Source organism: Orbicella franksi, chromosome 1 (genome assembly GCF_964199315.1).
Source record: "Orbicella franksi chromosome 1, jaOrbFran1.1, whole genome shotgun sequence".
In the NCBI taxonomy this organism is placed as follows: domain Eukaryota; kingdom Metazoa; phylum Cnidaria; class Anthozoa; order Scleractinia; family Merulinidae; genus Orbicella; species Orbicella franksi.
Genome location: NC_138145.1, coordinates 20,255,816 through 20,282,681, shown reverse-complemented (window position 1 = coordinate 20,282,681; position 26,866 = coordinate 20,255,816). Strand labels below are relative to the sequence as shown.

Sequence of the window (26,866 nt, the reverse complement as noted above, 5' to 3'; positions counted from 1 at the left end):
TATCCAGCCGTTGCTGTTCCCGCCCCCCGTCGAGTACCATGGTGACCAGGTAGCTGAGCCGCCTGAGCAGACAGAAACCGTCCCACGGGAAACGGGCTTTCAGCCATCCAATCCAGCGGCTAAACCTTCAGTTAGCAGCCCGCCGAGCCAGATTGAACATGTTCCTGTTAGAAGATATCCTACCAGAGAGAGGAAGCCCCCAGCCCGACTGGACCTTTGAACATTGAACTGCCCATTTCTAGGGCTCTGACTTTATTTTTAAGAGTAGCATGTTGTGGTGAACTTTTGGGGTATGAGACTGGCTTAAGGGGGAGGAGTTGTAGTGTATTGAGCCAGCGGTTGACATTATGAGCATGCGCACTTATGCGCATTCTGTTCCATGTGCTTCGATTGCAAAAACCAAATACATGACAGTTTTACTTTCAAAATTTGTTACAGAAACGATTGATTGGTCACTGGACCTCGTGTCGTAAAATTCAGGGAGTAATCGTAACAATTATAATTTCCTCATTTGTGATTGGTGCGCAAACTGCTGTATTTTGCTCTAATTAATCTGCAAAGTAATCGGACAGTGTAATCGGACAGTTGGCTGTAACCGGACACCTGTAATCGGACAGTTACATGAGCCAATCATTTTAAGTCCTCTCTACTAAATCCACCAATCAAAACATTGATTACAATCACTATAGTAACCAATTCAAGAGACTGACTTTGTAAAATTGTGGAGGTGACTGCTCCGGTGACTGTTCTGAAAGAGACTTAAAAGCCATTTAGCAAGCTAATCTCCATAGTTTTAATCATGACATTTAAAAATGACTATTAAAAGCTCTTTTTCAAATGAAACTTTTACATTTGTGCGAAATTGTAATGGTTATGACTAATTTGTAACAGGACATCGTGTCGTCCAATCCAGTCTGTAATCATACTCGTGATTAACAAATCAAACTCCCGCTTCGCGGTCATCCGATTTTGTTAATCACTCGCATGATTACAGACCGAATTGGACTCCCCTCAGTCCTATTGCCATTATTTATCTTATCGTATTTCACTGTCGTGAAATTTCAAATATCAAATGTGTCTCACTTTCCACGTTGCTTGTCAAAACGAGTTCAAAACAATACAAATATCACAAATAATCAAAAGTTACATACTTTCCTCGTACGCCGTTGAGATAGTCCCTAAGGCCGTTACCAGCATTATTATCCCCATGAGTATCAAATGATTTAACATCAAGCACGGAACCTACATAAAATAAAAGTATCCTCCTGGTTCGTGTCTTATCTGGACATTTTAAGCAAATAAATGTAAATGTACATGTAGTCAACACTCGCTCTCTAAGACAGACACCATCGGGACCCGCCCAACTGTCCGTCTTAGAGAGGTGTCCGGTTTATAGAAAGTCGAACTCGAGGCAACGTGTCCTTCTTAAGTCAACGCCTAAATGGATCGCTTTTGAAATTCTCCATGTCGTCTTTCTCGACCTTCGAGTGCTTGTCAGGTGAAAAGCAGCTTTTCTATTACCCTTGGGGTAATACATGTAGATCTCGTGTCCAAGGTGAGCCGTGCAATTATGTTTTCCTTAATTAACTGGCCTCTTGCTGAACTCTCAAGTAAGGCATGCATTACCTGTTCCAGCATCCACGATGACAACGTTATGTCCTCTACGGCGAAGTGAGCGCTCTGTGCCATCTACATTAATGTAAGCAATGCCGCATGTGTTGGGTGCCTTTCCTGGATCCTCGCAGCCTTCACTTCGAACGTGAACATCAACGTACGGATCTGAAACATAGAGCAATTTAAATGAATTTCAAGAAATGACTTACAAAAATTCTCAAACTCATTAATAATTCATCAAGTTTATCGTGAGCATGACGGTGTTTGGATATCTGGTCTTAATAGTATGCATTTTTGCGGTTTTATCTTTATGTTTTCTCCTTAGTTTAAGTTTCGATTGCGAAGATATATCAAACACTCAAGACAGTGTTTGACCAGATTTCCAAACACTTCGACGTTCGTCAAAAATACTCCGCTGGGCGTCGTATTTGCGACTCTCTTCTCGGTGTTTGAAATGTGGTCAAACACGGTCTTTCATGTTTGATAAATCACTTCATACACACACTTGATTCAACGTTTTTGCTTTACTAGAATAATCTTGTTTGTTATTATTACGTACGTGGTGTAAGCGGAACTTTGAAAGATATCACGCTGGGTCCCTGGCCACTGTTTGCTTGTTGCTGAGCAACCCATGATGGCTTTTTAACTCGTGCGTACCCACAAAAAGCGAATGATCCTCGGAAGTCTGTTAAGATGGGATCAGTAGCCCCTAGTCTCTTGAGAGCATCAAATGCTGCTGACACGTATCTTGAACCTTCATCTTGAACGGCGACACAAGCGATTTTACTGCGGTGAGGACGAAAATTGCACGTGTGAGTGTGAGTGAGTGAGAACTTTATTAAAGTGTCAAAAAACCTTATAGCCTGGGAATAAAAACACCATACTAATTAGGGGACACTGCTGAAAAACTATACTAATACTAAAATTAATACAACAAAAAAAATAAATGACTTGAAGGGCATTATGTGCAGCATAGGATGCAGCCCTTACAGCCGGTGTCCATTAAGCGAGTTATATCCCTTTTGCGAATATAGTTTGTAAAAGCCTGCAGTGTCTTGGCTAATCTGTCAGCCATAGACAGTTTGCCCCATAATTTGGGTCCTACATAACGCAAAGAGTGCTTCCCATAAGTAACAGTGTTGTATCTAGGAGTAGAAAAATCTGATTGTCTCAGGTTGTATGCAGAAATGTGCTCGTTAAGAATGTTACAGATGCTATTAGGACATAGTCTATGTTTAACTTTATACATGAGAATACAGATGTCTTGTAAACGCCTGTTCGCTAGAGTTGGCATACGTATAAAGACATAAAAATGTTCAAGAACGAGAAAAAACTAGCGCTAAAAACTGAGGATGTAAATGAAAATAATAAACATAAAAACTATAAAGAAAATTAAATCGCCAAAAAGGAACAGCAAACCAGTTAATGAATCACCATTCGTGAAAATGCGGCTGATAATGTTGGCTCATTAATGTACAAGAGAGAGAGGAAGACTACAAGATATCCCTCTTTTCACGTAGTAGGTCGACCCAGAAGCGATAAAAAAAGCCCTCAAGTGTGCATGCCTAGTTTTCTTCGTTTTTGAATTTCGCTAAGGAAAACTAAGAGAGACTGATGGTACTCAATAGAAGGACGTCCATTAAAGGAATGGGGGCTTTCATAGTGGTGTGTTGGGCCGACTACGGGCCTGCACAAACAAAGCAGAAAGCCATGTAATAGACAACGTATTAACCTCGAACGTTCGGTCCTTACAGGAAAATCTCAAACCTCCTCCTTGCCGCATTGACCTCGCTATCACCCGTTTAATACAGCAAGGTCATGGTTTTAGATTTTCCCACGTAAAGACCTCACTTTCGGTTAATAAGTTGTTAGCCATTTGAAGTACATTACTTCAGACTACGATATTTTGCACTTTCATGGCAACTAAGTTTAGCTAGGATGGAATACCCAAACTGTAAATAACCCAAATTTATTCTGGGATTCGAGTAATAGCTAAATAAAACGTTCAATTAACAGGAAACAAAACACTTACTCTCCATGTATTCCGTTAAGATAGTCTCTCAGGCGGTTACCAGCTCCACTATCCCCGTGAGTATCAAAAGACGCTGTCCCAGTCACAGCCCCTTAGATGGAAATGCACAAAACGTTACATGCATTATTTTCTTGAAGTGCTCATGTCCGATGGTAGTCGCTGTCTTGGCAGTTGTCCCTATCGCTGAAGCGGATGTTGTTGTTGTTGTTGTTGTTGTTGTTGTTGTTAATATTGTTTTTTATTGTCGTCGTTACTCCCTCTGTAACTATTGCTGCTTTACTTTGGGTGCAAGGGATTTTTCTACACTGCGACGAGTTTACTGAGCGACAAACGAACGGGAGAAAAGCGGCTCGTTGAAAAACAAAAACCTTTGCACTGGTCGGCAATACTATGTACCAATTAAGCTAATGTAATTCTTAAAGCACCTCCCAAAGACCAACCTCTAACCTCCTCCCTCGTTGGAGGTGGGCAACAGCAGAGTAGGGGACTGCCTGTCAAGGTGAAGTACAGTGGGACTTAGGGCCCGGGGCCGCTACGGTAGCTGCAAAGGCCTGGCGGGAACTCTGAACAAACTGGCTAATAGGGGCTCTGTCAAGTCTGCAGAGGGCTAGTCACTCCCTCAAACTAATGAGCGACTACAGAAACCGACAAAGGAAATTTACACTGCAAGACGACTGGTCGCCAGAAAGAGGACCACTCTGGGATGGTAGTATGACGCTCCGTCAGCCGAAACCCCCCTCTTTTCTGGGACCTAAATTCATAACCAACATTGGCTGCTGGAACGTCAGAACGATGTTCGAATGTGGAAGGGTGAAGTACAGTGGGACTCAGGGCCCGGGGCCGCTACGGTAGCTGTGAAGGCCTGGCGGGAACTCTGAACAAACTGGCTAATAGGGGCTCTGGAAGGTCTGCATGTTCGAATGTGAAAGCTGCACAAGTGGCCAAGGAAATGAACCCGGAGGAAATGGACTTGGATTGGACACATACTGAGGAAAGACCCCAGCGACATTGCTAAAGAAGGTCTATTCTGGACACCAAGGGAAAAAGACAACGGGGAAGGCCTAGAACAACCTGGAGGAGGTCAACGGAGAAAGAACTGGAGACCTTACACTTGACCTGGGGTGAAATCCGTAAGGTGGCACGAGATCGTTCGCGCTGGAGAGAGACTGTGAAGGCCTTATGCGTCCGATGGCGCGATGAGGACTGATGATGATGAATTCTAAAGGCAAAGCGAAAACCACTGAGGCACTTCGTGTCATCCCTCACTAAGAGGCTGTGTCCAAAACGGTTGAAATGTCTCTATGGAAAAGCTTACGTCTAGCGGGCAACATTTCCTGCAGTTCTACATCACGGGAGAGGTGAGGTAGTGCTCCTTTAAATTGTGCTAATAGAGTAACAAGAAAACATATTGACTGCGCTTGATTGCTGCATTACCTGTTGTAGCGTCCACAACAACAACGTTATGACCCCTGACATGCGGAGAGTGATCACGTCCATTCACCTTGATGTAAGCGATACCACATGTGTTGGGTGCTTTGCCTGGATCATTACAACCTTCGCTTCGGACGTGGATATCCAAGAAGCCAGCTACAAGGAAACGCAAGTAAACAGAAGGAGACAGGAAAACGAAATATCATTAACCTAAAATCGCTTTGGTTTCTCCTCAAGTCTTTGTTGCTTTCCCATTTTAGGTTCGCGTGGAGTGGAGTGCTAAGAGCTGGCTTTCGTATACGCATCTTCTTTGTATAAAACTGAATATACTCAAGTGAATAGTTAAGTAGTAGTATTTCAAACCCCCCCCCCCCCCCAAAAAAAATGTCTGACGCGAAGTAGCCGGACTGTCAATCTTCCACATCTGTATCGAGCACGTAGTTCTTTGTTTGAGTAATCATCGATTAAGAGGGAATTTTTTTACGTCTTTCACCCTTTTTGCCTTCGCTGTACACTCGCAAACAACTTTGCCACTGGCTTCAGTTTTTATTTACCCAGGAGGTTAGTGGATTATCACAAGATGGATTCAATTTAATCCGCTGTTTAACCCGTGGCTAATTCTGTCCCGCTTAACTTTAGGATTGATCATATTTGTATCAACCATAAATATTATCAGTAGGCTTATATTTATTTATTTATTTATTTATTTATTTATTTATTTATTTATTTATTTATTTATTTATTTATTTATTTATTTATTTATTTAATTTTTTACCTGGAGCTACTGATCTACGCTTTCGCATTCGTGCTATAAGATCTGCAATGAATAAAACATCCCAACTGAATTAATAAATTAATTCCAGAACTTTACGCTTGAAAACTTCAAAATGTAGAGTAGCATGGTGTGAGCGTAATCAATACAAGAGATAAGGCTCTCAAAGCTTGTTTCGTATTTATATCCATTCTTGTGATCGTTTTCTCAAATGTCAATTTTTCTTGCCTCTATATCATTTCTTTTGTTGTAAACCTTCAGTGTAAAAAATCTTCTCAAAGTCATGTACCTAAACTGAATCAAAAGATGCCAGATACACGTATAAGGATAAATAAGGAATTCCTTGATTAAACGCCACTGCAAAGAATGTATAGGTAATAACAAGGATTGCAATTAAGGATTTACACCACGAGAAACATCTGAAAATTCTCTCAAAAATGCACAAGCCTTTAGGCGAGTGTAATTTAAAAGAATTTTAAATATGCCAAAGAAAATTAGCAAATGAGATGCAACACAAAACGGACAATTTTCGTTGTGACTTTTAGTGTTTTTGTTTTTGTTGTTGTTCTTATTTATTTTAAATAGAGCTGATATCAGTAAAACCATTTGGAAAACATTTGGCAATAGTAAAATGATTGATTTTACAAACGCAGATACGAACTGAGATAAATGAACAGCGAAAAGAAGACTGCATTTTATATATTTTACACTGGAATTCAATAGTGTGAAATAAATTCCGTATCAACATTGATTTTACAAGTATGTACCTTGCCATATTCGACCAGCACTGCACACATTCGCCATCAACAAACTCATCAAACAGAACAGAGAAAACTTCATTGTTGAAATCCTGCCAGCGGCCTCAACCTGTATTTTAAACTTATAAAATAAAGTCGCGTCAAGTTTTTTTGTCAAATACTTATTTTTATTGTATTCTATCATTAGAGGCATTTTTTTCTTCCCTTTATTTGGTCAAGAGCCAACTAAGTGACCTGCAAATAATGGTCTGCTCATGGGCAGTACCGTCTAAATGTGTTTTGCTGCAAATAATATTCTGCTCATGCTCATGCGATGCATGATGTGGCGTGTGAATTTGCGTGCGTAGTAAGGTTGCGCAGAAACAATTAGCGCGAACGTCCTTAAATCCGAGTTGGAAATACATTTGTCAGAAAAAGTGAGACGAAAAGAATACTTTTAATAAGAAAATAGAGTGGTTTTCAATTGAGTATGGAAAGTAAGCAAGCAGTTACTTTGGCTTTGGTTTTACTATGCACTGAGATTGCCTGAGTAGTGTAATTGGTAGAGCGATTTTCAATTGAGTGTCGTTAAACCAAAACCAAACCAATTACTTGCCAATTAGACTACTCAGCCAATCTCAAACCGTAGTAAAACTCTGATTACTTTCGACACTCAATTGAAAACCGCTCTAAGTAACTCACTCGGATTTGGTTTTGGTTTCCCGGCACTCAATTGAAAGCCGCTTTATATGGCACTTGGTTTACAAAAACTGGCCTTATAAAAGTGGATATTCAACAGAAAAATGGACGGCTTGCTGTTCTATAACGAATTAGCACTTGCCAGTTGATTTAACTAGAGCCAGATGAATAATAAGTACTAAGAGCTGATACATCGATGTAAAATGACGTGACTGAAACGTAGTGATATGAATACGAGTTCCAATTCAAAAGAGAAGTCACGATATTTTGAGGTTTTTTTGTCTGAAAACAAAACTGCCTTTAAATTAAAGGAAACCTGACAATAATAGTTTACTAAAGATAGAAAAACATGTAGAGATAATAATAAACCATAGAGAAACAAGTATGGTTAAGAATGGAGAAGATTGACGCGGATTACAAACGACGAACTTGAGCAATTTAGACTAAACTTTTCAAGATTCGCAAACCGTGACGTACAGTGGTTCCTTTAAGTATTACCAAATAGAAAACGTTCCATCTTAGCCCTGTTTACTAGTTAGTTCCCTTTACAAGGGTTTTGACTACATGCCTCATATTCCCTTAGTCGAGTTTTGAGTACAGAAAGGTGGTCTGCTGTTCATTTTGAATGAGAAATATTAGCAAGCAAAAAAAGAGTCCTATTTAATGGCTTGTGCCATTTACAATAAAAAAAGGGTGTTTGACAACTCGAGTCGAGTTCAAAGCACACAAAGATGACTTTTTTGTCAATTTTAGATAACTATGATTAGCAAGAAGGAAAGAGTGCACTAACATACCCTCTAAAACAACTGGTGATGAACAGTTCCCCACGCAGCTGAGAGTTCTTTTCTGCATAAGAGACGATGACAACGGCTTCCTCTTACCTCAGCGGATCAAGGTGGTAATTCTTGTGTAAACAGCGCCTGGGAAAATCCCTGTTGAACAGCTGAGAGAGTTTGCATTTTCAATACATTATTTATCGTTTTGTTTTGACATTAAAGAGCGTAATTAATAAGATCATCGCGTAGGAACAACTGATATACAATTTTAAGTATCGCCTTCTTAGTAATAAGCGAATGTTGTCAATTTCTTATTCTTTTCACGTAGTTTTCTTTCAAGAAGACGTATCCAGTTTACTAAGAAATAAATATTGCATGGTAAAATTACGTACACGTGATTGAAATGACAAATAAAACCGCTAAATATTAATATCATGTGTACATGTATTAACACTTTGCATTGCATTTGAAATAAGCTAACAAGCAATAGGAGATTTTCCATTACATGGCACTTTGCTGGATATGAAAAAAGAGTGATCGAAAGTGTACTTCAGTGACATATTCACAAGTGCATTATTTTAATTAATTCCTTTAGTGTTTAACTCTGTTAGGCTACTGCCACGAAACTTTACGTGTGAGTAGGAAGAAATGCTATTAATTTGGCAAAAGTTATGCGATTTGACATAGTCTAGCAGCTGAGGAAATATCTATTAAGACCAATTTGCGCTTAGACGTAGTTAAGTAAGCGTGGACGTTGATTTAAGTCAACACAGTCATTGATTGCTTCTCACGTAGTTACATTCTTCACTCTAATGTCAAACTATTTTCGCCGCTTTCTTTTCTTTTTTTTTCCGTAAAATAAATTCCATTATTTCTTCCCCTTGATTGCTGTCTTAGGCGTGCATCGGGGTATGTAAATGATTCTTAACGTGATGATAAATTCCTGTCAACGTGACACAGCTGTTTAAACTTAGGAGTTTAAGGTAATTCTTATTTTTTATCACGAAGAAAGTCTTAAAATGCATTTTAGATTCGAAAATGATAGTTACATGAATACTTGGGGTCTTTTTAGAAAAAAATAGTTTACAGAAAAGAGCAAAAAAAAGCGCAATCTGAAGATCGGTGGATGTGTTCATGTGGCCTGGTGTTTCCATTTATTGATCGCTATTCCTTTTGATATAGTTCCATCTTAGGTTGACGTTCCGCTTAACTGTGTTTCAGTTTGTGGGCCTTTGACAACAGACAAAACACAATAAAGTTTTCAATTGCGTCCTAGCCATCAACCAATGCAAACGTCGCGAAACGTAATTCAGTCAAGATTGTGAGCGCAGGACAAGAGATTGCGCGCGGTCGTAGACTGACCTTTCCATACACATCTTGGGATCCTTCTTTGTTCCTTTGAATTGTGCTACGCTTGATTACCATAGAAGGAAAACTTGTGACGTATGCCAATTACACATTTACTGACAGATAATTCACCACCTGGATTGCAAAACAAGACAATTTTATGAGAAATATACGCTCTTATATCAAAGATCAGAGAGATACGTTTGAAATAAACATACTACTGCTGAATCAAAAACATTTCTACCAACCTTGGAAAGTGTAACCATAATTTGCCCAAGGACCTCGCTCCTTCACCTTTTTCTTTGCAATCACCACTCTTGCAATACTTGTTTTTTTTGCCTGCTGTAAAGCTAGCTGCAGTGTACGTTACAAAAGCGCACTTTGCAGTCGAATGCTTAAGGTTCCTTTTAAGTCTATCACAAATTGCATATTTTCCTTCAGTTGCATGTGGAATTGTTCCATTTTAGGAGTCTCTGTAGCATTCCACACTTTTACAGTCTATTTAAAGTAAACAGATCGTTAGATTACTTATAACATAGAGTAAGAGATTATAAGATGTCAGAGCTGAGTTAGAAATTTCTGCACATTAACCTATTTGCTCCTGAGGGGAATATCACAAATTGGTAGAATGGTACCTAAAGACTCAAACGCCACTTAACAATTATATCATTTGCAAAGTATTGTTAATCGAATACCATAAATTGTACTAAGAGACTGTCATAGCTTGAATTGAAAAGCATTCAGAACAAAACAATAACTATGTTCAAAAAGATCATACTCCTCTTTTAGTTGGGGTATACTCTTAAACTATTTAATAGTTTTATTTGCAGTTCTTGATGTTTGGGTTATTGCAAGATATAAACTTTACCTTAAAAGTGTAAAACGAAAAGTTAAAAGGTATAAAGTCTCATATAGTAGGAGGTATGATTGTATTCTATCAAAAAGACAGATCTGTCCCAGACCTTTTTGCTGTCCAAACTGGACACAAGTTCAAATATGGACTATTTGTAATAGCATTTTTGGGCCACAATTTGGCACTCTTATGCATAAGCATAAGCACAAGAAAAACGAACAGTTCTGTTTTTCTTGTGCTTTTGCTTATACTTATGTGGAGTGCGTTACTAGTGAAAACTGCACGAGACAAATGAGTGGGTTCATTATTCTTTTGTTTCTGCTTATGCTTATGTTTATGTCGCGGCTCTTTTCACTTGTGCTTATGCTCTAGTGAAAACCAGCCTTTACAGCTACACTGTTTTCCTGGACTTTTCATGTTTGTTGAACATCTTTTCAGATTCAGCACTTGATGCATGCCACTCACCATGTTGGAGAGCAACACTTTAAATACCCCTTTCCTAACTGCCTTGCAGCATTCATTCTTGTCCCTTGAGGCAGCAATCCTTTTGGTCAGTGATTCTTGGTGCTTATTAAAACAATCATGGCCTCTGGGGACAATAATATTGTTAATTGCATCTTTTCTTTATCAGAACATGTAACCTCCAGGCTTTTTCTTTCCAGTGTTGCCACTGCCCAGTTTGAAGTGCCTTCATAACAGTCAAGTGTCTTGCATACTGATGAATGAGAATATAAGTTTAATTTTAAAATCAACTTTGGCCAGCAAGATTTTTGAAGATTATTTTTACCCTGTAAAAGTGTTCTTGTTGATTGGGATGAAATTTTATAGTGTGCTTCACTTATTTTGCCCAGCAATTTACACATTTTTATTGGGGGAGGGGGTTAAGATGGACTATAGAAGAAGCTCTAATCAAAAATGTACCTTTTTGTGATTGGAAATATATATAACAGTATATAACAGGTTAAGTTGAAGTACTTTGTATATACAACTGTAGAAGAAAAATAGGAAAAAAACTATTGATCATTTAAGTTATTTAAGGAACCTTTCAAAATATTTCAAAGCAGAGGCACCTTAGGACTTCATCGTCTAAGTTTTTCAAAGGTTAATTCAAGCAAGATGATTAGAAAGAGATGTAGTGTGTCTACTCCAGGTGCTCTAGGTAAAGGACAACCATTTTGTAAGGCATCTGTAAGGATTCCCTTTGTTTCCTACCTGGTGGGTACTCCCAGAAAAAATTGGGTGGGGGTGTGCAGCCCACTTCCCAAAACTCTTACACTATTTATGTCCAAAACCTGTGATTTTCCCTACCCTATTTATGACCTGACCAAAAATTTGATACCCTATTTATGATTATTGCAGGTGGCACAGTTGCCCTAAACATAATTTATGAAAGGCTTTTGATAATGGGCTTATCAATAATGATGAACAAGTAGCTTCTCCTACAAAACAAACCCAATTTAAGACTAGAGTGCTAAAGACATGCCCTATTTGTGACCAAAATGGCCAAAATCAATACCCTATTTATGATCAAAATTTAGTTGAAAAGCCATACCCTTTGGGTCGCACATACCCATATAGCCCATGAATGGGAGTTCCCCCCCCCCCTTGGGGTTCCCAAACAGGGCTGTCATTAAGGGCTGTAACCCGTAACACCTGTTACAGCTAAGTATCCCTGATGACACCTTGATGTTATGGATGAACTTGCCTGTTGTTGATACAATTCACCCACAAAGTAATAATTTTGTTAAAGATGTAAAGACCACAGCAATGGGTGACTCAAATCTTAAGGTTACTTCCCACCTCCAAGGGTGTCCTTTCAGAAAAAATCCGTATGCGTGCCAGTTTCAATAAAACCCAAACAAACTATGTATTAGCAGAAAGCTTCAAAATAAATATAGTTTACCATAAAAATACAATTTAAGTAAGTTTTTATTTTAGGAAGTGTAAGAAGTTGGTAAGGAGTGAAACGACTGAGGGTTCTTGTATGGAATTTATCTGGTACCGGATGCTGCAACATGAGCAAAATGGCTGCACAGTCTTATTCACCAAGGATCAATCAACAAAAGTGTGTCAGCCTTTTTCAATATTCTGAATGGTTGTCTACAATCCTGGCCAAACGTTTGGGATACTTTCTCATTTTTTCACTGTTTGAGTATTTCAATTTATCCCCCCTCTCCCCCTGGACAATGTTGGTTGTCAGGAGTCACGGATGTGTCACATATATTCTACAGTCAAAGAAGGACTTCAACATTGTTCAGGGGGAGCGGGGGAAAACTGCAGGCTGCACACCAGACTTTTTACATTGCATCGTGTTACCATTTTTATTATCAAGAACTAACCGTAAACAGGCTAATCTTTCAGTAACAGCGTTACTGACCAGCTAATCTGAGCGTTATTCAGGCTAATCGCTATTCGGGCTAACTGGAACTCAAAAATTCACTCCGAATAGCTTGTATAGGCTCAGTAATGGAAATATCAAAAAGTGAAAGTCTGCGCTCCTATTAGGCTGAATAACGCTCTTGTTTGCCTGAATATCACAAACGTTAGCTCGCTTATACTACCGTTAGCTCACCATAATATGGAAATGATAACACGATGTCTGCATTCTGCAATCTGAATGTTACCCCTGGTCTGTACTCTGCATTTTACCCTCGGTCTGCATTTTGCCCGCAGTCTGCCGTCTGCAGTCTGCAGCCTGCAGTTCACAGTCTGCGTTTTAAACTGACCGCTTGACTTGTCTTTCCCGTTCCACCATTCGAAAGTTTGTCAGGCTAATTGTGCAAACGGACCCCTGCAACGTGCACAAAAGCTCGATGTCGTACTTGCCTTAAAACTTCTAGCTGGCTTGTACTGGAATGTTAACATCACTCGTGTGAGCCGGTATAGCCCTTGCTTTACCTCGTTTTACTTCTCGTGGCGCGTCGTCCAGTCCGCCATGTTTTTTTTTTTACCCTTTTTTTTTTTTTTCCAAGCCGCTGACCATTTACAGTAGCTTCGGAAAATCTGAACATTAAAACAAGGTCCGGACTAAATATAGTGAGGACAAGGGAATACGCCACTTGTAAATCCGTTTGAATTTCACACTTGGTGTATTTTCTAGTAAAACAGTTGTGTCCGTACAGCAAAACTAATTCTTCTCGAGTTATTTTTATCCCAAGTTTATGAACTGAAGCGAAGTCAGCCATACACTATCGAAAAAAGACCAAAACTTTCCGAACCCCCGAACCAAACAAAATACGTCAATACAAATAATAACGGCTTTTAAAACTCTGAAGATAAATTATGCATCCCAACGATCCATTTTCGGTAAATGCGAGCGCCAAAGTTAAATTTGCAAAAATTGGAGCTAAAAGGAACTCTTAGCTTGGCAACTAATTCTAACAATAATTCCCCGACCTGAACTAATACAGAAGTGGTCCATCTGGATTACAGTAACAGTGAATCAGTAAGTCATTCAGTAAGACCCAGAGATTCAGTTCACGAGGTTTTCCTCGCCTGGAACTCTCCAAATACGCGTCCGAAATCTTCAATTCGCTCGCGCTCGGAATCTCTCTAAGTACGTAAGTTCTCGCCTTTGAATTTGACCTAAACACGTGCGTGGTCATTTTCGTTTTCTGTCCAGCGCGAGATCCTATGGGCACCCACTTTTGGAAAATTCTGGATGTCAAGAGTATGCCTACTTTGTTAGCCCTCTTTAGTTTAGGCTTCCTAGTTAGAAGTGCTTTTAGAGACCTTGCGCGTCATTGCAACTGTTCGACAATAATGTTACTACTTTTTCTTACCTTGAGAAAACCTGATGGTCAGCTATCTCTAGACGAGAATTTAATATTGAGCCCAGTCAACATGAAATATTCGTTTAGTGAGTACAATGCATCATTGTAAAACAAGATGGACCTCTAAATCAAGACGCATCAAAGGCAACGTGTGTTTCCATCCTCTAAAGGACCATTTAATCTAAAAATAACAAAACTTATTGGTTGGGTTTGACGGTATTTTAGCCTCTAGCTCGTCAATTTATGCACTTTTTTTTTTGTCCTAAGCATTCTCACATTTGGGCAGGAGGGCAGGTGTGACATGGAAAAAGTCAGTAGAAAATAGAACAGGCATAGCCGGGGATGGGAGGTTTTGGGACTTTAGGTCCTGGTCAAACGGCGCATCAGTGATAGCTGATTCACCCCTACCCGACCATCATCAGCTACCATACGCGTAGTCAAACGAGATAAACTGTCATCAACAAGCATGGGGGATTTGAGCAAGCTTTAATAGTTGATGACAGTCGATGATCGTACATATTAGTTAATGGTCAAACGGAAGCGCACGCTACAGCTATCATCGACAATCATGGACTGTCATGCACCGTTTGATCAAAGGTTGAGAGATTGAGGGTTCATCCTTTCAAAATTGATTACGTTTTGGCAATGATACTGTTAAAATAATCCTACGACAAAGCTCTAGGCGGATCTTGGAGCAGGGGCCAGGATAGATCGGGTCACATTTTTTAAAAAACTGAGAATATTGAACCTTAACTAAGAAAGCAATGCTTTAAAATGACTGACACATGAGTTTAGATCAAGCAAGCAATCGAAATTGCACTCGGCTTCTCTATTTTACTTTGTAACAACTGATTTTGCTAACACCAACAGCGTTAAATCACCCTATGTGTTTTTGAAAATACATCACTAAACACGTAGGGGCCAAACCACCCCCCCCCCCCCCAAATGTTTCGTAAGTTCTTGGGTATTTCACATTATTTCGCATTACTTAAAAAGTATCGACTCTTTCTACACCAAACTTGGCAGATGAGCAGGAGACCTATTGCCAATTATATTTACGTAAAAAATGTCAGTAAATGTCAAAGTTGTGACGTCACAGTGATGACGTCATATTTTTTGCCACTTTTGAAGTTTTTAATATGCATGTTTTTTTACTATGTGTTCGAAAGAGCATATCAAGGGGAGTTGAAACCTGAAAAAATTTTGTCCATATCACAAAAATTAAATGAAATATGGCATTTTTAAATATGAAAAATAACTCTGCAAAATATAAGGTCCCCCCCTTGAGAAAAATCCCCAAATTGGAGCCGTAATTTTGTTCCAGCACATGCATCTATGTTGCACATGTGATGTGCCAGATGACTAAAGCAAAAATAAAGAAGAAAATCGGAATAAAAAATTATTCCTCTAGTGTTATTGCGTTAAAATTACTTTTGTTACGTTATAACCTGTGACGTCACCCATTTTTTTACTGTCATTACCATCCTAACAAAGCCGAAAATCAAATTTCTAAAACCATACGATTTTTGACAACTAGAAAAAAAACTGAAAAAAATAAACCAGAGAGAATGACTTAAGAAGGACAGTATGGTTAAGCAAATTCCGGGGGGGACAGCAAAAAAATATTTAATTTACCATATCTCAAAAAGTAATCATCATAGCAAAAAACGGTTTCCGGCATTTTACTCCTCAAGTCAAGGCCTTTGCAATGACATAATCTCTACATCAGATTTTACAAAAAATTATAGCACGTTTTGGTGACGTCATCAATTATGACGTCATAATCTGACATGTTGTTACAACTTCTAAATTAAAATAAACTGGAGAACAAAGAAAGCTCATCTGCCAAACTTGGTTCAGAAACATACAAACCAAGCGAATATAGCCTTCATGAAACATTAGGGGGGTGGTTTGGCCCCTACCTGAAAGTGACTGCAACTTTGAATATAAGGGACATCCTTTTTCATTAAGTGATATAAGGCAGTGGTAACACCTTCTGACTTCAAGAAAGCCGTCATTTGCATGTGAATCTGAGTAAAGAAAACAGAAAAGAATAGAACGTTATAATACAACAAAAAGCCGATGGTGCAATTACCAGAGGCCTACACCATGAAGAATTCTTTATTGTGGTTAATTATGGGTCTTTACGACCAGTGGTTCACCAATCTAACCGTTAATTATGTATATTCTAAATGAGTACCTTATGATAGAGGTACCACTGTATTTGATGCTACAAAGCTGTAAATAATACATGTATCTAACAAATGCGATCGACAAAAAAATGTAAGATGGTTTTTACTTATTTTCTACAGCGTCGCAGCATCAGTCGTCACATTCGTCAGTTTCTTCGCCTCCTAGACCTGGGAACATAAACAATAAAAAGTCAGCACTAAACAAAATCATTCAGTGGCAAATTATTTAATCATTTCCTATCATCCAGATTATATGCAAGAAAATTCGAACGTTAACATATCTTACCTGCAATGATGGGTGGAGCTGTAGTAGGAGCTGAAATGATAAAACAACTGAAGACAACTATCAATTATCGTTGAATTCTTCATTCTTCGCTTACCAAAAAATGAACAAAAAATGTGCGAAAACTGCCAGGTGCTTATGGTTTGAGTGTACTGACTATAACTGTTCTTTTTGCCCACACATGTGTTAAGCGACAAAGGGAAACCAGCTGGGGAAACACACCCCAGGAACAGTAAGGAAAGGGTTTTACACTGTCAGCACAAGTTACATTCCACTTGACAGAATTTTATTGAGCATCACATGTCATAATTAAAATTTTGTTCAAGGAGGAGGGAGAAACTAAAATGATTAAATAACTCATTATTAAACCATTACATCATTAAGAACAGTTATTATGAGGGTTAGAAGAGTGTAGGCAGTTAGCCTCGAACCTCGGTAATTTATACTAAAGGCAACTCAGTTTGAACTTAAAAAGACACATAAACAAAATCTTCATCTTTAATCGTACCCATGATAATTGCAGTGCCTTCGTTTGGGCGTACGGGCTTGGGCGGGCGGGGGTTGCAGCCCCTCCAGTTTCGAAAATTTTTGAATATTTTCGGGCAAAACGGTTAGGATTCAGGCTATAGTATGTGGGAAAAAATATTTCAAGTGGTTTCAAGACTTGAGAATGGTGACCGTTTTTGCGCTTAGAATGCGTTTGCATCCCGTTTTCAACACTCACGCATTCGGGTATTGTCAGTGTTATTTTTTCGGGCAAGAAGGTGTTCTTTTCCGATTACCTGTCTCACAGTTATCTCCAGTATAGCCGGATATGCAATCGCAGCGATACCCTCCGACCAGATCGACACACTGGCCCCCATTTGTACATGGAGTGGATACACACTCTTTGACATCTGAAAATTGTGAACAATAATCGCGCAATGAATCCTTTTTTGCTGAATTGGAAAATATGGAAAAAGAATTATTAATTAGGGCCATGAAATCTTGTTTTTCCTTAAACGTATCATGTAGCGTGAATGGTAAAACTGACAACAAAAAGTTTAGTTTGGCTCATCATGAATGATTTTGAATAGTTTGGATGAGATTACCTCCTTGCGGAATCAAAACAACAGATAAAAGCAAAACTTAGACCTATTATACGCAAAGATATGTACTATTAGAATATCTAGATATGCGATCGCAGCGATAACTTTCCTGAACATTCACACAGGCAGCCCATTCTTGCATGAATTAATAGTGTTGGCATACTCGTTTCTATCCGTAGAGATAGATTAAATAAATTCGCCATAGTAACAGATCCGAATGACTGGACGACATCAATTATTTTAGAATGAGTTTTCAACAAAAATCTGAGATTATTGTCACCTGTTTCGCAGTTGGTTCCAGAATATCCTGTTTTACAATCACAGTGATAACTTCCTTGAAGATTCACACAGGCAGCTCCGTTCTGGCATGGATTGTTGGCACACTCGTCAATATCTGTAGATAGATCAGATAATCATAATTGCTAGCAACCTTTAAGAGAAACTACTATTAATATGCCTCGCCATTCCAATGACTTTTCTATTAATCTTAATTAATTCCATTATCTGAGACAGATTTTTCCACAAAAATCAGAGGTTCTATGACGTAGCATTAAATGTACTTTAAGAAGTAATTAGGAAATAAAAATCAATTTAAATTATATATTGTTTAGCATAGCGTAATTGTAAGAGTAATGAGAGAAGTGTAGCTAGGTGTAGATAACTTAAAGCAATTAAAAAATTCTGTTGTAAGTTACTATTGTGAATAGTTGAAAAATGCGAAACAAAGTAAATAACAAGTAAAAATATCTCGATGGTAGAATCTCATCTCTTCAACGGGTGAAAGATAGAATGATGTTAAACATCTGACACGTTATTCTGATATGGCACCATTTTAAAACGAAGTCCAACATCTAGGGTCTAATAACGTTTTATCTACTGCCTTGCTAGTTTTTGTCTTTATATCAAGACAGTCTACTCTCGCCTGGCACTTTTATCTCTCGATATTAGAATAACATCTTTTTCAGGGGTTAAAAGACGATGATGTCAAACAACAGCCACCTAAGTCTAATATGGCCGCCATCTTGAAACGAAGTGTAACGTTTTCGGTCTCATAACTTTTTATGTCGGAGCTTGGTAGTTTTTTGGTGATATCAAGATATAACATTTTCACGTAAAACTTCATCTCTTGATGGTAGGATCTTATCCTTTAACGTGTAAAAAAGAGCACGAAGTCAAACATCGGCCACGTCACTCTAATATGGCGTCATTGTAAAATGAAGTCCAACATCTCAGGTCTAATAACGTTTTTCCTAGTACCTTGCTAGTTTTTTTCTTCACATCGAGACCGTCTAGTCACGCTTGGGACTTTATCTCTTGGTATTACAATCCCATCTGTTTTAATGGTTAAAAAGAGGATGATGTAAAACAATAGCCATTAAAGTCTAATATGGCCGCCATTTTGAAACGAAGTGTAACGTTTTCGGTCTAATAACTTTTACGTCGGGGTATGGTAGTTTTTTGGTGGATATCAAGATATAACATTTTCACGTAAGACTTCATCTCTCGATGGTAGGATCTCTTCTTTTCAACGGGTGAAAAATAGCACGATGTCAAACATCGGCCATGTTACTCTAATATGGCGTCATTGTAAAATGAAGTCCAACATCTCATAATGCCTCTCAAGTTTTTGTGTTTTCATCAAGACAGTCTACTCTCGCCTGGGACTTTATCCCTTGGTATTAGAATCCCATCTCTTTTAGAGGTTAAAAAGAGGACAATGTCAAACAACAGCCATCTAAGTCTAATATGGCCGCCATCTTAAAACGAAATGTAACGTTTTTGGTCTAATAGCTTTTTATGTCGGAGCTTGGTAGTTTTTTGGTGGATATCAAGATATAACATTTTTATGTGAAATTTCATCTATCGATGGTAGGATCTCCTCTTTTCAACGCGTGAAAAAGAGCACGATGTCAAATATTGGCCATATTACTCTAATATGGCGTCATTATAAAATGAAGTCTCAGGTCTAATAACATTTTTCCTAGTACCTTGCTAGTTTTTGTCTTTAGATCAAGACAGTCTACTCTCGCCTGGGATTTTATTCCTCGGTATTAGAATCCCATCTCTTTTACGGGTTAAAAAGAGGACGATGTCAAACAACAGCCATCTAAGTCTAATATGGCCACCATCTTGAAACGAAGTATAACGTTTCCGGTCTAATAACTTTTTGTGTCGAAGCTTGGTAGTTTTTTGGTGCATATCAAGATATAACATTTTTACGTAAAATTTCATATATCGATGGTAGCATCTTATCTTAAGGAGCACGATGTCAAACATTGGCCATGTTATTCTAATATGGCGTCATTGTGAAATAAAGGCCAACATCTCAGGTCTAATAACGTTTTTCCTATTGCCTTGCTAGTTTTCTCTTTACATCAAGACAGTCTACTCACGCCTGGGACTTAATCTCTCGGTATTAGAATCCCATCTCTTTTACGATGTCCGCCATCTTGACACGACGTGTAACGTTTTCGGTCTAATAACTTTTTATGTCACGGTGCTTGGTAGTTTTTTGGTGATATCAAGATATAAATTTTTCACTTAGGACTTTATCTCTCGGCGGTCAAATCTCATCTCTTCAGCGGGTGAAAAAGGGCACGATGTCAAACATCGGCCATGTTACTCCAATATAGCAGCCATTTTAAAACGAAGTCCAACATCTAGGGTCTAATAACGTTTTTCCTAGTACCTTGCTAGTTTTTGTCTTTACATCAAGACATTCTACGCTTGCCTGGGACTTTATCTCTGGGTGTTAGAATTCCTTCTCTTTTAGAGGTTAAAAAGAGAATGATGTCAAACAACAGCCATCTAAGTCTAATATGGCCGCCATCTTGAAACGAAGTGTAACGTTTTCGGTCTAATAACTTTTTGTGTCGGTACTTGGTAGTTTTCTTGTGAATATCAAGATAGAAAACTTTTACGTAAAACTTTATCTCTCGATGATAGAATATCATCTCTTTAACGGGTAAAAAGAGAATGATTTCGAACATCGACCATGTTACTTTAATATGGCCGCCATTTCAAAACGAAGTCCAACATCTCAGGTCAACATCTCAGTGTTCCCGGCCAGGGCTCGAACCCGGACTGCTCAATTAATTGTAAAAATCCATATACGCCCGCGTAGAGTGAGGTTCTGTGAGAGTAATGTCTTGCCCAAGAACAGAGCGCAGTGTTCCCGGCCAGGGCTCGAACCCGGACTACTCAATTAATTGACCTCGCTCCCAATGTGTGGCTTCATAGCTCAGTTGGTAGAGCATCGCACCGGTATCGCGGAGGTCACGGGTTCCAATCCCGTTGAAGCCCTGATTTTTTTCAGGCTTCTTCTTTCCAGTTGCTTAAATTGGAAAATTTACTGCGATGATCATACTTCACTTTCGTCTACTACCGCAGTTCAAATATGAATTATTTCATATATACTTCACATCATTTCACTCACGGGAAGATATGAACTCAATTAATTGACCTCGCTCCCAATGTGTGGCTTCATAGCCCAGTTGGTAGAGCATCGCACCGGTATCGCGGAGGTCACGGGTTCCAATCCCGTTGAAGCCCTGATTTTTTTCAGGCTTCTTCTTTCCAGTTGCTTAAATTGGAAAATTTACTGCGATGATCATACTTCACTTTCGTCTACTACCGCAGTTCAAATATGAATTATTTCATATATACTTCACATCATTTCACTCACGGGAAGATATGAACTCAATTAATTGACCTCGCTCCCAATGTGTGGCTTCATAGCCCAGTTGGTAGAGCATCGCACCGGTATCGCGGAGGTCACGGGTTCCAATCCCGTTGAAGCCCTGATTTTTTTCAGGCTTCTTCTTTCCAGTTGCTTAAATTGGAAAATTTACTGCGATGATCATACTTCACTTTCATCTACTACCGCAGTTCAAATATGAATTACTTCATATATACTTCACATCTCAGGTCTAATAACGTTTTTCCTAGTACCCTGCTAGTTTTTGTCTTTACATCAAGGCAGTCTACTCTCGCCTGGGACATTACCTCATGATATTATAATCCCATCTCTGTTAGGGTTTAAAAAGAGGTGTTGTCAAACAGCAGCCATGCAAGTCTGATATAGCCGATATTCTTAAACGAAGTGTAAAGTTGTCGGTCTAATAGCTTTCTATGTCAGAGCTTGTTAGTTTTGTTGTGGATATGAATATATAAAACTTTTACGTAAAACTTAATCTTGAAAATTATGTAATTACAAAATATAGGGTAACTCATTTAAAAGTGATGTGTTGTAAGTAGATAAGTAGATCAGTATATTAATGCAATAAGTACAGTAATGTAACAAGTAGAGAACTGTAGAGTAAAGTAAGTAGACGTTAATGTAATGTAATCTTACTCCTGTACGAATTTTTTGTCTTTAAATTAATGTTTACTTAATTAAAAATTGTTGTCACCTGTTTCACAGTTATTTCCAGAATATCCTGATATACAATCACAACGATAACTTCCCTGAAGATTGACACAGGTAGCTCCGTCCTAATTGTAATTAGGACTGGTGAAAATCCATATACGCCCGCGTAGAGTGAGGTTCTGTGAGAGTAATGTCTTGCCCAAGAACAGAGCGCAGTGTTCCCGGCCAGGGCTCGAACCCGGACTGCTCAATCTGGAGGCGAGCGCACTAATCATGAGGCCACCGCGCTTCTTACAGTAACAGTAAGAAGGCTAACAGTAAGCAATCTAAACGTCACAACGTCTAGTGACTACAATGTCTAGTGACTTAATCGTGAGACAACCGTAATCTTCATTATTAACTTTAATTTCTTTCTTTCTTGCGAATTCACGTCAAAAATAATGCATTTTCTAGAATTGAAATGAGCAAAAAAGCTCATATGATGCGTGACACTATGACGATAAACTAAATATGAGGCTGAAGGCTATTTTAGGTGTCAAATAGTAGCTGGCTTGCTAAACGTTTCGGACTTAGTCCTTGTTTAGTAGATGAAAATAAGAGAGCCGAATTGCATTCGTTTAAGTTAACACAAAGTGCTTATGTGGTAATTTTGGAGACGTTTCAGGAAAAGCCCCTTCACCAGTCGCAAATGAAGCGTTAAAACCTGTACGCGTAAGCAAATGCACGCACGTATGCGTGGCACGCGCGGAAAGCGCGCCCACCAAGTACAAAGTAAACAAAGGCGTGCTTCAAAGTGTTGCAACATTTGAAAACCATTGTTTTAGTACGCGTATGTGTAACACGCAATGAAAACAGTCACAAGAATAAAAGTTAGTTTTCAATTAATCCATTTGGTCTAGGCGTGTCCGGCTTAACGATTAAATTCATTTCATTTTGCTTGCGCTGATGTTGCCACCACTGCATTGCTTTAAGTCACAGACCATGATATCATCCAGAGAGTGGGAGACGGAGTTGGAATTTTCAGCCACGAGAAAACCACGAGATCGGTTTTGAATACTGCGGAGATGTCAGCATTCGAAACCGATCTCGTGGTTTCTTTTGTGGCGTGGCTTGCTCATTTTATCTACTGAAGAAGGGCTAAGTCCGAACTTTTAGCAAACCAGCTACTATTTGACACTTTAAAGAAACTTCAGCCTCATATTTAAGACCTTTTCTAACCTATTTGGCAGTTACTTCCACTATACCCGGATGTACAATCGCAGCGATACTTTCCTTGAAGTTCTACACAGTTAGCTCCGTTCTTACATGGATTCGTCGCACATCCTACAATATGGGGCAAAAAGGCTGCTATATAATACTTATTTGGAAATAGTGATTATAACGAGTTCTTCTGGTTGCTGAACCTCCCTGTTTGGGGGGGGGGGGTACTCTCGTATATAAGCTATATGGCTATATGTGGCTGTGAAGAGTTTGGTTTTCAGGCAGTTTAGTCCGGGATAGGTCATGGAAATCAGACAGTTTTGGTCAAACGTGATCAGTGTATAAACAATCTATGCAGAATAGGGGTTCTATAATAGAAATTGAAACTCAGAAGTGACTTTCAAATATATTGGTTAAGGTAGCTATAAAATGTTTAAGCAAGCAACCGGAACGATGATCCTGCTGGTATACGTTGGATCAATAGTGATCTAATCGGCTTTGTTGGAATACGGCGATAGCCAAGGAAACATAATAAAAAAATGACCGGTGGAAGATTCAAAGCAAATAGACTTACGCTATACTGGCGTTTACTTTTGCTTTCCCTTACGGACTTCAGCCGGGGACTTAATCCATCATTATTATAGGGAGCTTAAGCAAACCACGACGACGAACGTCACCAAACAAAATATTTAATGAGCGGCAAAACAATAGCTTGCACGTGCGTCATAAATCTTTGTACATTTCTTTGCCGTTCTCTGCAAAAGAAGAACGTGAAATGACCAAGTTCTGCGTAGTCTGAGGAAGGCAAACGACGACGGTTACATTTTCGTTTTTCCATTTGCAATTGAACGCTGTCGTTTCATATTTAGCCTGAGCACGTTTTTAGAGCCACTGGCGTACTGAACAGACCTAGACAACTGCGAATTTCGCTGGTAAAATATAAACTCATTTTTGACTAAGTGTGGTCCTAGGCGTCGCCGTTGTCGTTGCTTAAGCTCCTTAATAAGTTAAGTGTGATAACTAAAGCTAATTTTAAAGTAACTGTAAAAGCTAAATTTTTTTAAATATTCAATTAACTACGCAACATTCTTTCAAAGCCTGATCAGTCAAAAAAAAGATCTTCATTGACCCATGTTACTTTCAGTTAAAATGTATTAGAAAAATATTGGAACTCAAACTCACTTTGATACATTTAACAGCATTGAACCTTCTCAATGCAGCAGAGCTTGTTGCAAGTTCCCTTGAAGAATGCTGTCATGTAATATCCAGGATCACAGCTACTCAGACCCTTATTATCAAACGAGATTGTGATGTCTTTGGTTACACATCTTTTGTAAGAGCTGGGGAGTCCGGAAGGCTTGCAGCATTTCCCCTCTTCCATGTTGTAGAGCCAATGATCTGAGGTGCGATACATTCCTTGCAGGAAATAACCTCCTGGACACGCCGCCCAACGGTTTGACCTTTATAAGAAAACAAACGAAATGAATAGGTTATCATATGAGTTTTTTCACTACCTCTGTGTGAAACCGAGTCTTCGCGCGCGAAAATCATGCATATGAAAATGTGCTTCACCAACACGTTCATTATCACGTACATCAGGCTCATTTGCATATGAAACGTTCAATACGGACTCGTTTTGAAACAGAGGTACACGTGAACTCGGAAATGGTCAGTCACATCAGCCACTGTAATCATTATTATGCTATGTTCTCTCTGATTTCAAGGTGTGTATAGAGAGCGATTGCATGGTTGCACTTCAGGGAATTCGCTTCAAGCATTTCATTTGTCGCAAAAAAGTGAAAAGGTGAATGAAAAGGAATACGGCCAAGGAAAAGAAAATAAAGGCTGTACTATGAAAAAGTTGGGGTAAAGAAATTATTTTTTTGACAGCTAAGTAATTAATCGCTCTAGTTTCCTCCCCCTCAAAAATAAGGGACGGTAAAATCGGTTGTAGTATATAACTAGAAAAATAATACGCTAAATTTCGATTACGTTCGAAATTACTAAATTGATTCAACCTTGACCAGGCATTAAAACAAATTAAAGAACTCAAAGGAGATAAGTTTTAATACTTACTGAGCGAGCGTGCTCCACCAATTGGCATTAATGCAATGGGATGGGCTGTTCAGATAAGGTGCAATAGCCTTGCAGCACTTGGCCTCCTCCAGTAAGTAAATCTTATCATTACCACCCCCGTTGTTATTGCGTTAAAATCCTGTGATGTATTCTTTACTTGAGGAACCACAGGTTTGCCAGCCCTTCATGTCAAACGTTGCCCACCAGTTCGCCATTCTACACTGACTACAGCACAGATCCACCGTCAGGGAAAAAAGCAACAAGGACACCAGTAACTTCATCTTTGTCGCTGATGGTCTATCGTCAACGTTTTGGCCAAATACTTAGCTCTGGCGCATTGGAAAAATATATTGTTAAAAACGATAACAAAACACCGTTCTCAAATGCCTCTTTTAAATTTCAGGATCACCCTGACTTAAGCAAAGATTCAGTAACGTTCCACACCCGATCACCTGGCCGAGTTGAAATCTTTTGTGTAGGGTATAAGTCATGCCGAAACACATCTTTTAAAAGTTACATCGTCGTATTTATGTTATATTTTTCAAATTATAATCAGTTATACTTCTGCTAAAAAGAAGAGATCAAATCCTAACTTGTATTTAGTCTTTTTTTCCAACAGTTTTGTTATACCGCAACATTTTACGTAGGCCATTAAAAACTAAGAGGAGAGAAATAAATTTTCACTTAGTTCCTCTGAATTGCAAATAATAGCTAGAGAACTACTATTTTGCCTTCACAGAAACAGTGGGTCGGATCAAGCTGCTATTTCATGTACAAATCTGACTTCTTTTACGCTACAGCATACCTTTCGCTCTTTCGGATGTTCTAGCTAGAATCCGTGAGCCAATGTTGCTTCTGGCTTCCCACAGTTGGATATGAAGTTGTTAAACAAAAACCACGGTTGTTGCCATACGTCTTATTTACTTATTTAAATTTCCAATCACCTTTGATGAGCAGCTAGGCAAGTACAACAATAATTAAATTAATTAAACAATTATGTAGCTCAGGTGAACCTGAGTCGAAACCTTTGAAGTTTAAATCCTCTCCCCCATTTTGTATACAAATTCTCTTTCCTTAATCTCTCGTTTGGTAGATGGGGTAATTGATCCTAATATTTATCGGTAGTGTTTAAATTATATGTCTTTCCTACTATGGCTTTATTAGCAACTTGTTCCTTTGCCATTAGGCCGGTACTATAAATGACTCTTTTAATTCCTAAGCGGCGATCCTTTATAAACGGCTAAGACTTTTAGTGGAAATTGTCTTCCCAAAAGCGGTTTTTTCAGCCGATAAAAATTAAACCAGCTAAATAGGACAAATAGATAAATAGCTAAGAGAAACATTCATTCCCTCCCCCCTCCCCCCCCCCCATCGCGATTTTATTCTGCTTATTCTGCTGATTTTCTTAATATCTCTTTAACATATCCAAATATTTAAATTAAGCATGTGAGTGGTCAGAATTTGCAAAAAGGTATCAACTATGGATTTGTTCTTGATGAACAATTTCGGAACTAACAATGAAAGAAATGTATAGTGCCCAGAGAGAAGATGATGAATATTTTGAAGCATAAGAACTAATGAATATATCGAAGCCAGAAAAAAATATGACCGAGGCAATGTTATT

General features: G+C 38.7%; 1 protein-coding gene across 1 annotated transcript in view; it reads right to left on the bottom strand.

Annotated features, from left to right (window-relative positions):
• The window catches only part of LOC145485594 (uncharacterized), a 53,980-nt gene extending 42,672 nt beyond the window's left edge, over positions 1–11,308 (bottom strand). The window contains exons 1-10 of the mRNA XM_081464257.1: positions 10,727–11,308; positions 9,657–9,906; positions 9,424–9,543; positions 6,617–8,228; positions 5,853–5,894; positions 5,081–5,233; positions 3,647–3,737; positions 2,174–2,400; positions 1,627–1,779; positions 1,152–1,242 (exon numbers count right to left, since the gene is read on the bottom strand). Coding sequence (XP_081320383.1) covers positions 1,152–1,242; positions 1,627–1,779; positions 2,174–2,400; positions 3,647–3,737; positions 5,081–5,233; positions 5,853–5,894; positions 6,617–6,800 — 941 coding nt within the window. The 5' untranslated portion in view covers positions 6,801–8,228; positions 9,424–9,543; positions 9,657–9,906; positions 10,727–11,308. The remainder of the gene's footprint in view (positions 1–1,151; positions 1,243–1,626; positions 1,780–2,173; positions 2,401–3,646; positions 3,738–5,080; positions 5,234–5,852; positions 5,895–6,616; positions 8,229–9,423; positions 9,544–9,656; positions 9,907–10,726) is intronic.
• Between the last annotated feature and the right edge of the window lie 15,558 nt (positions 11,309–26,866).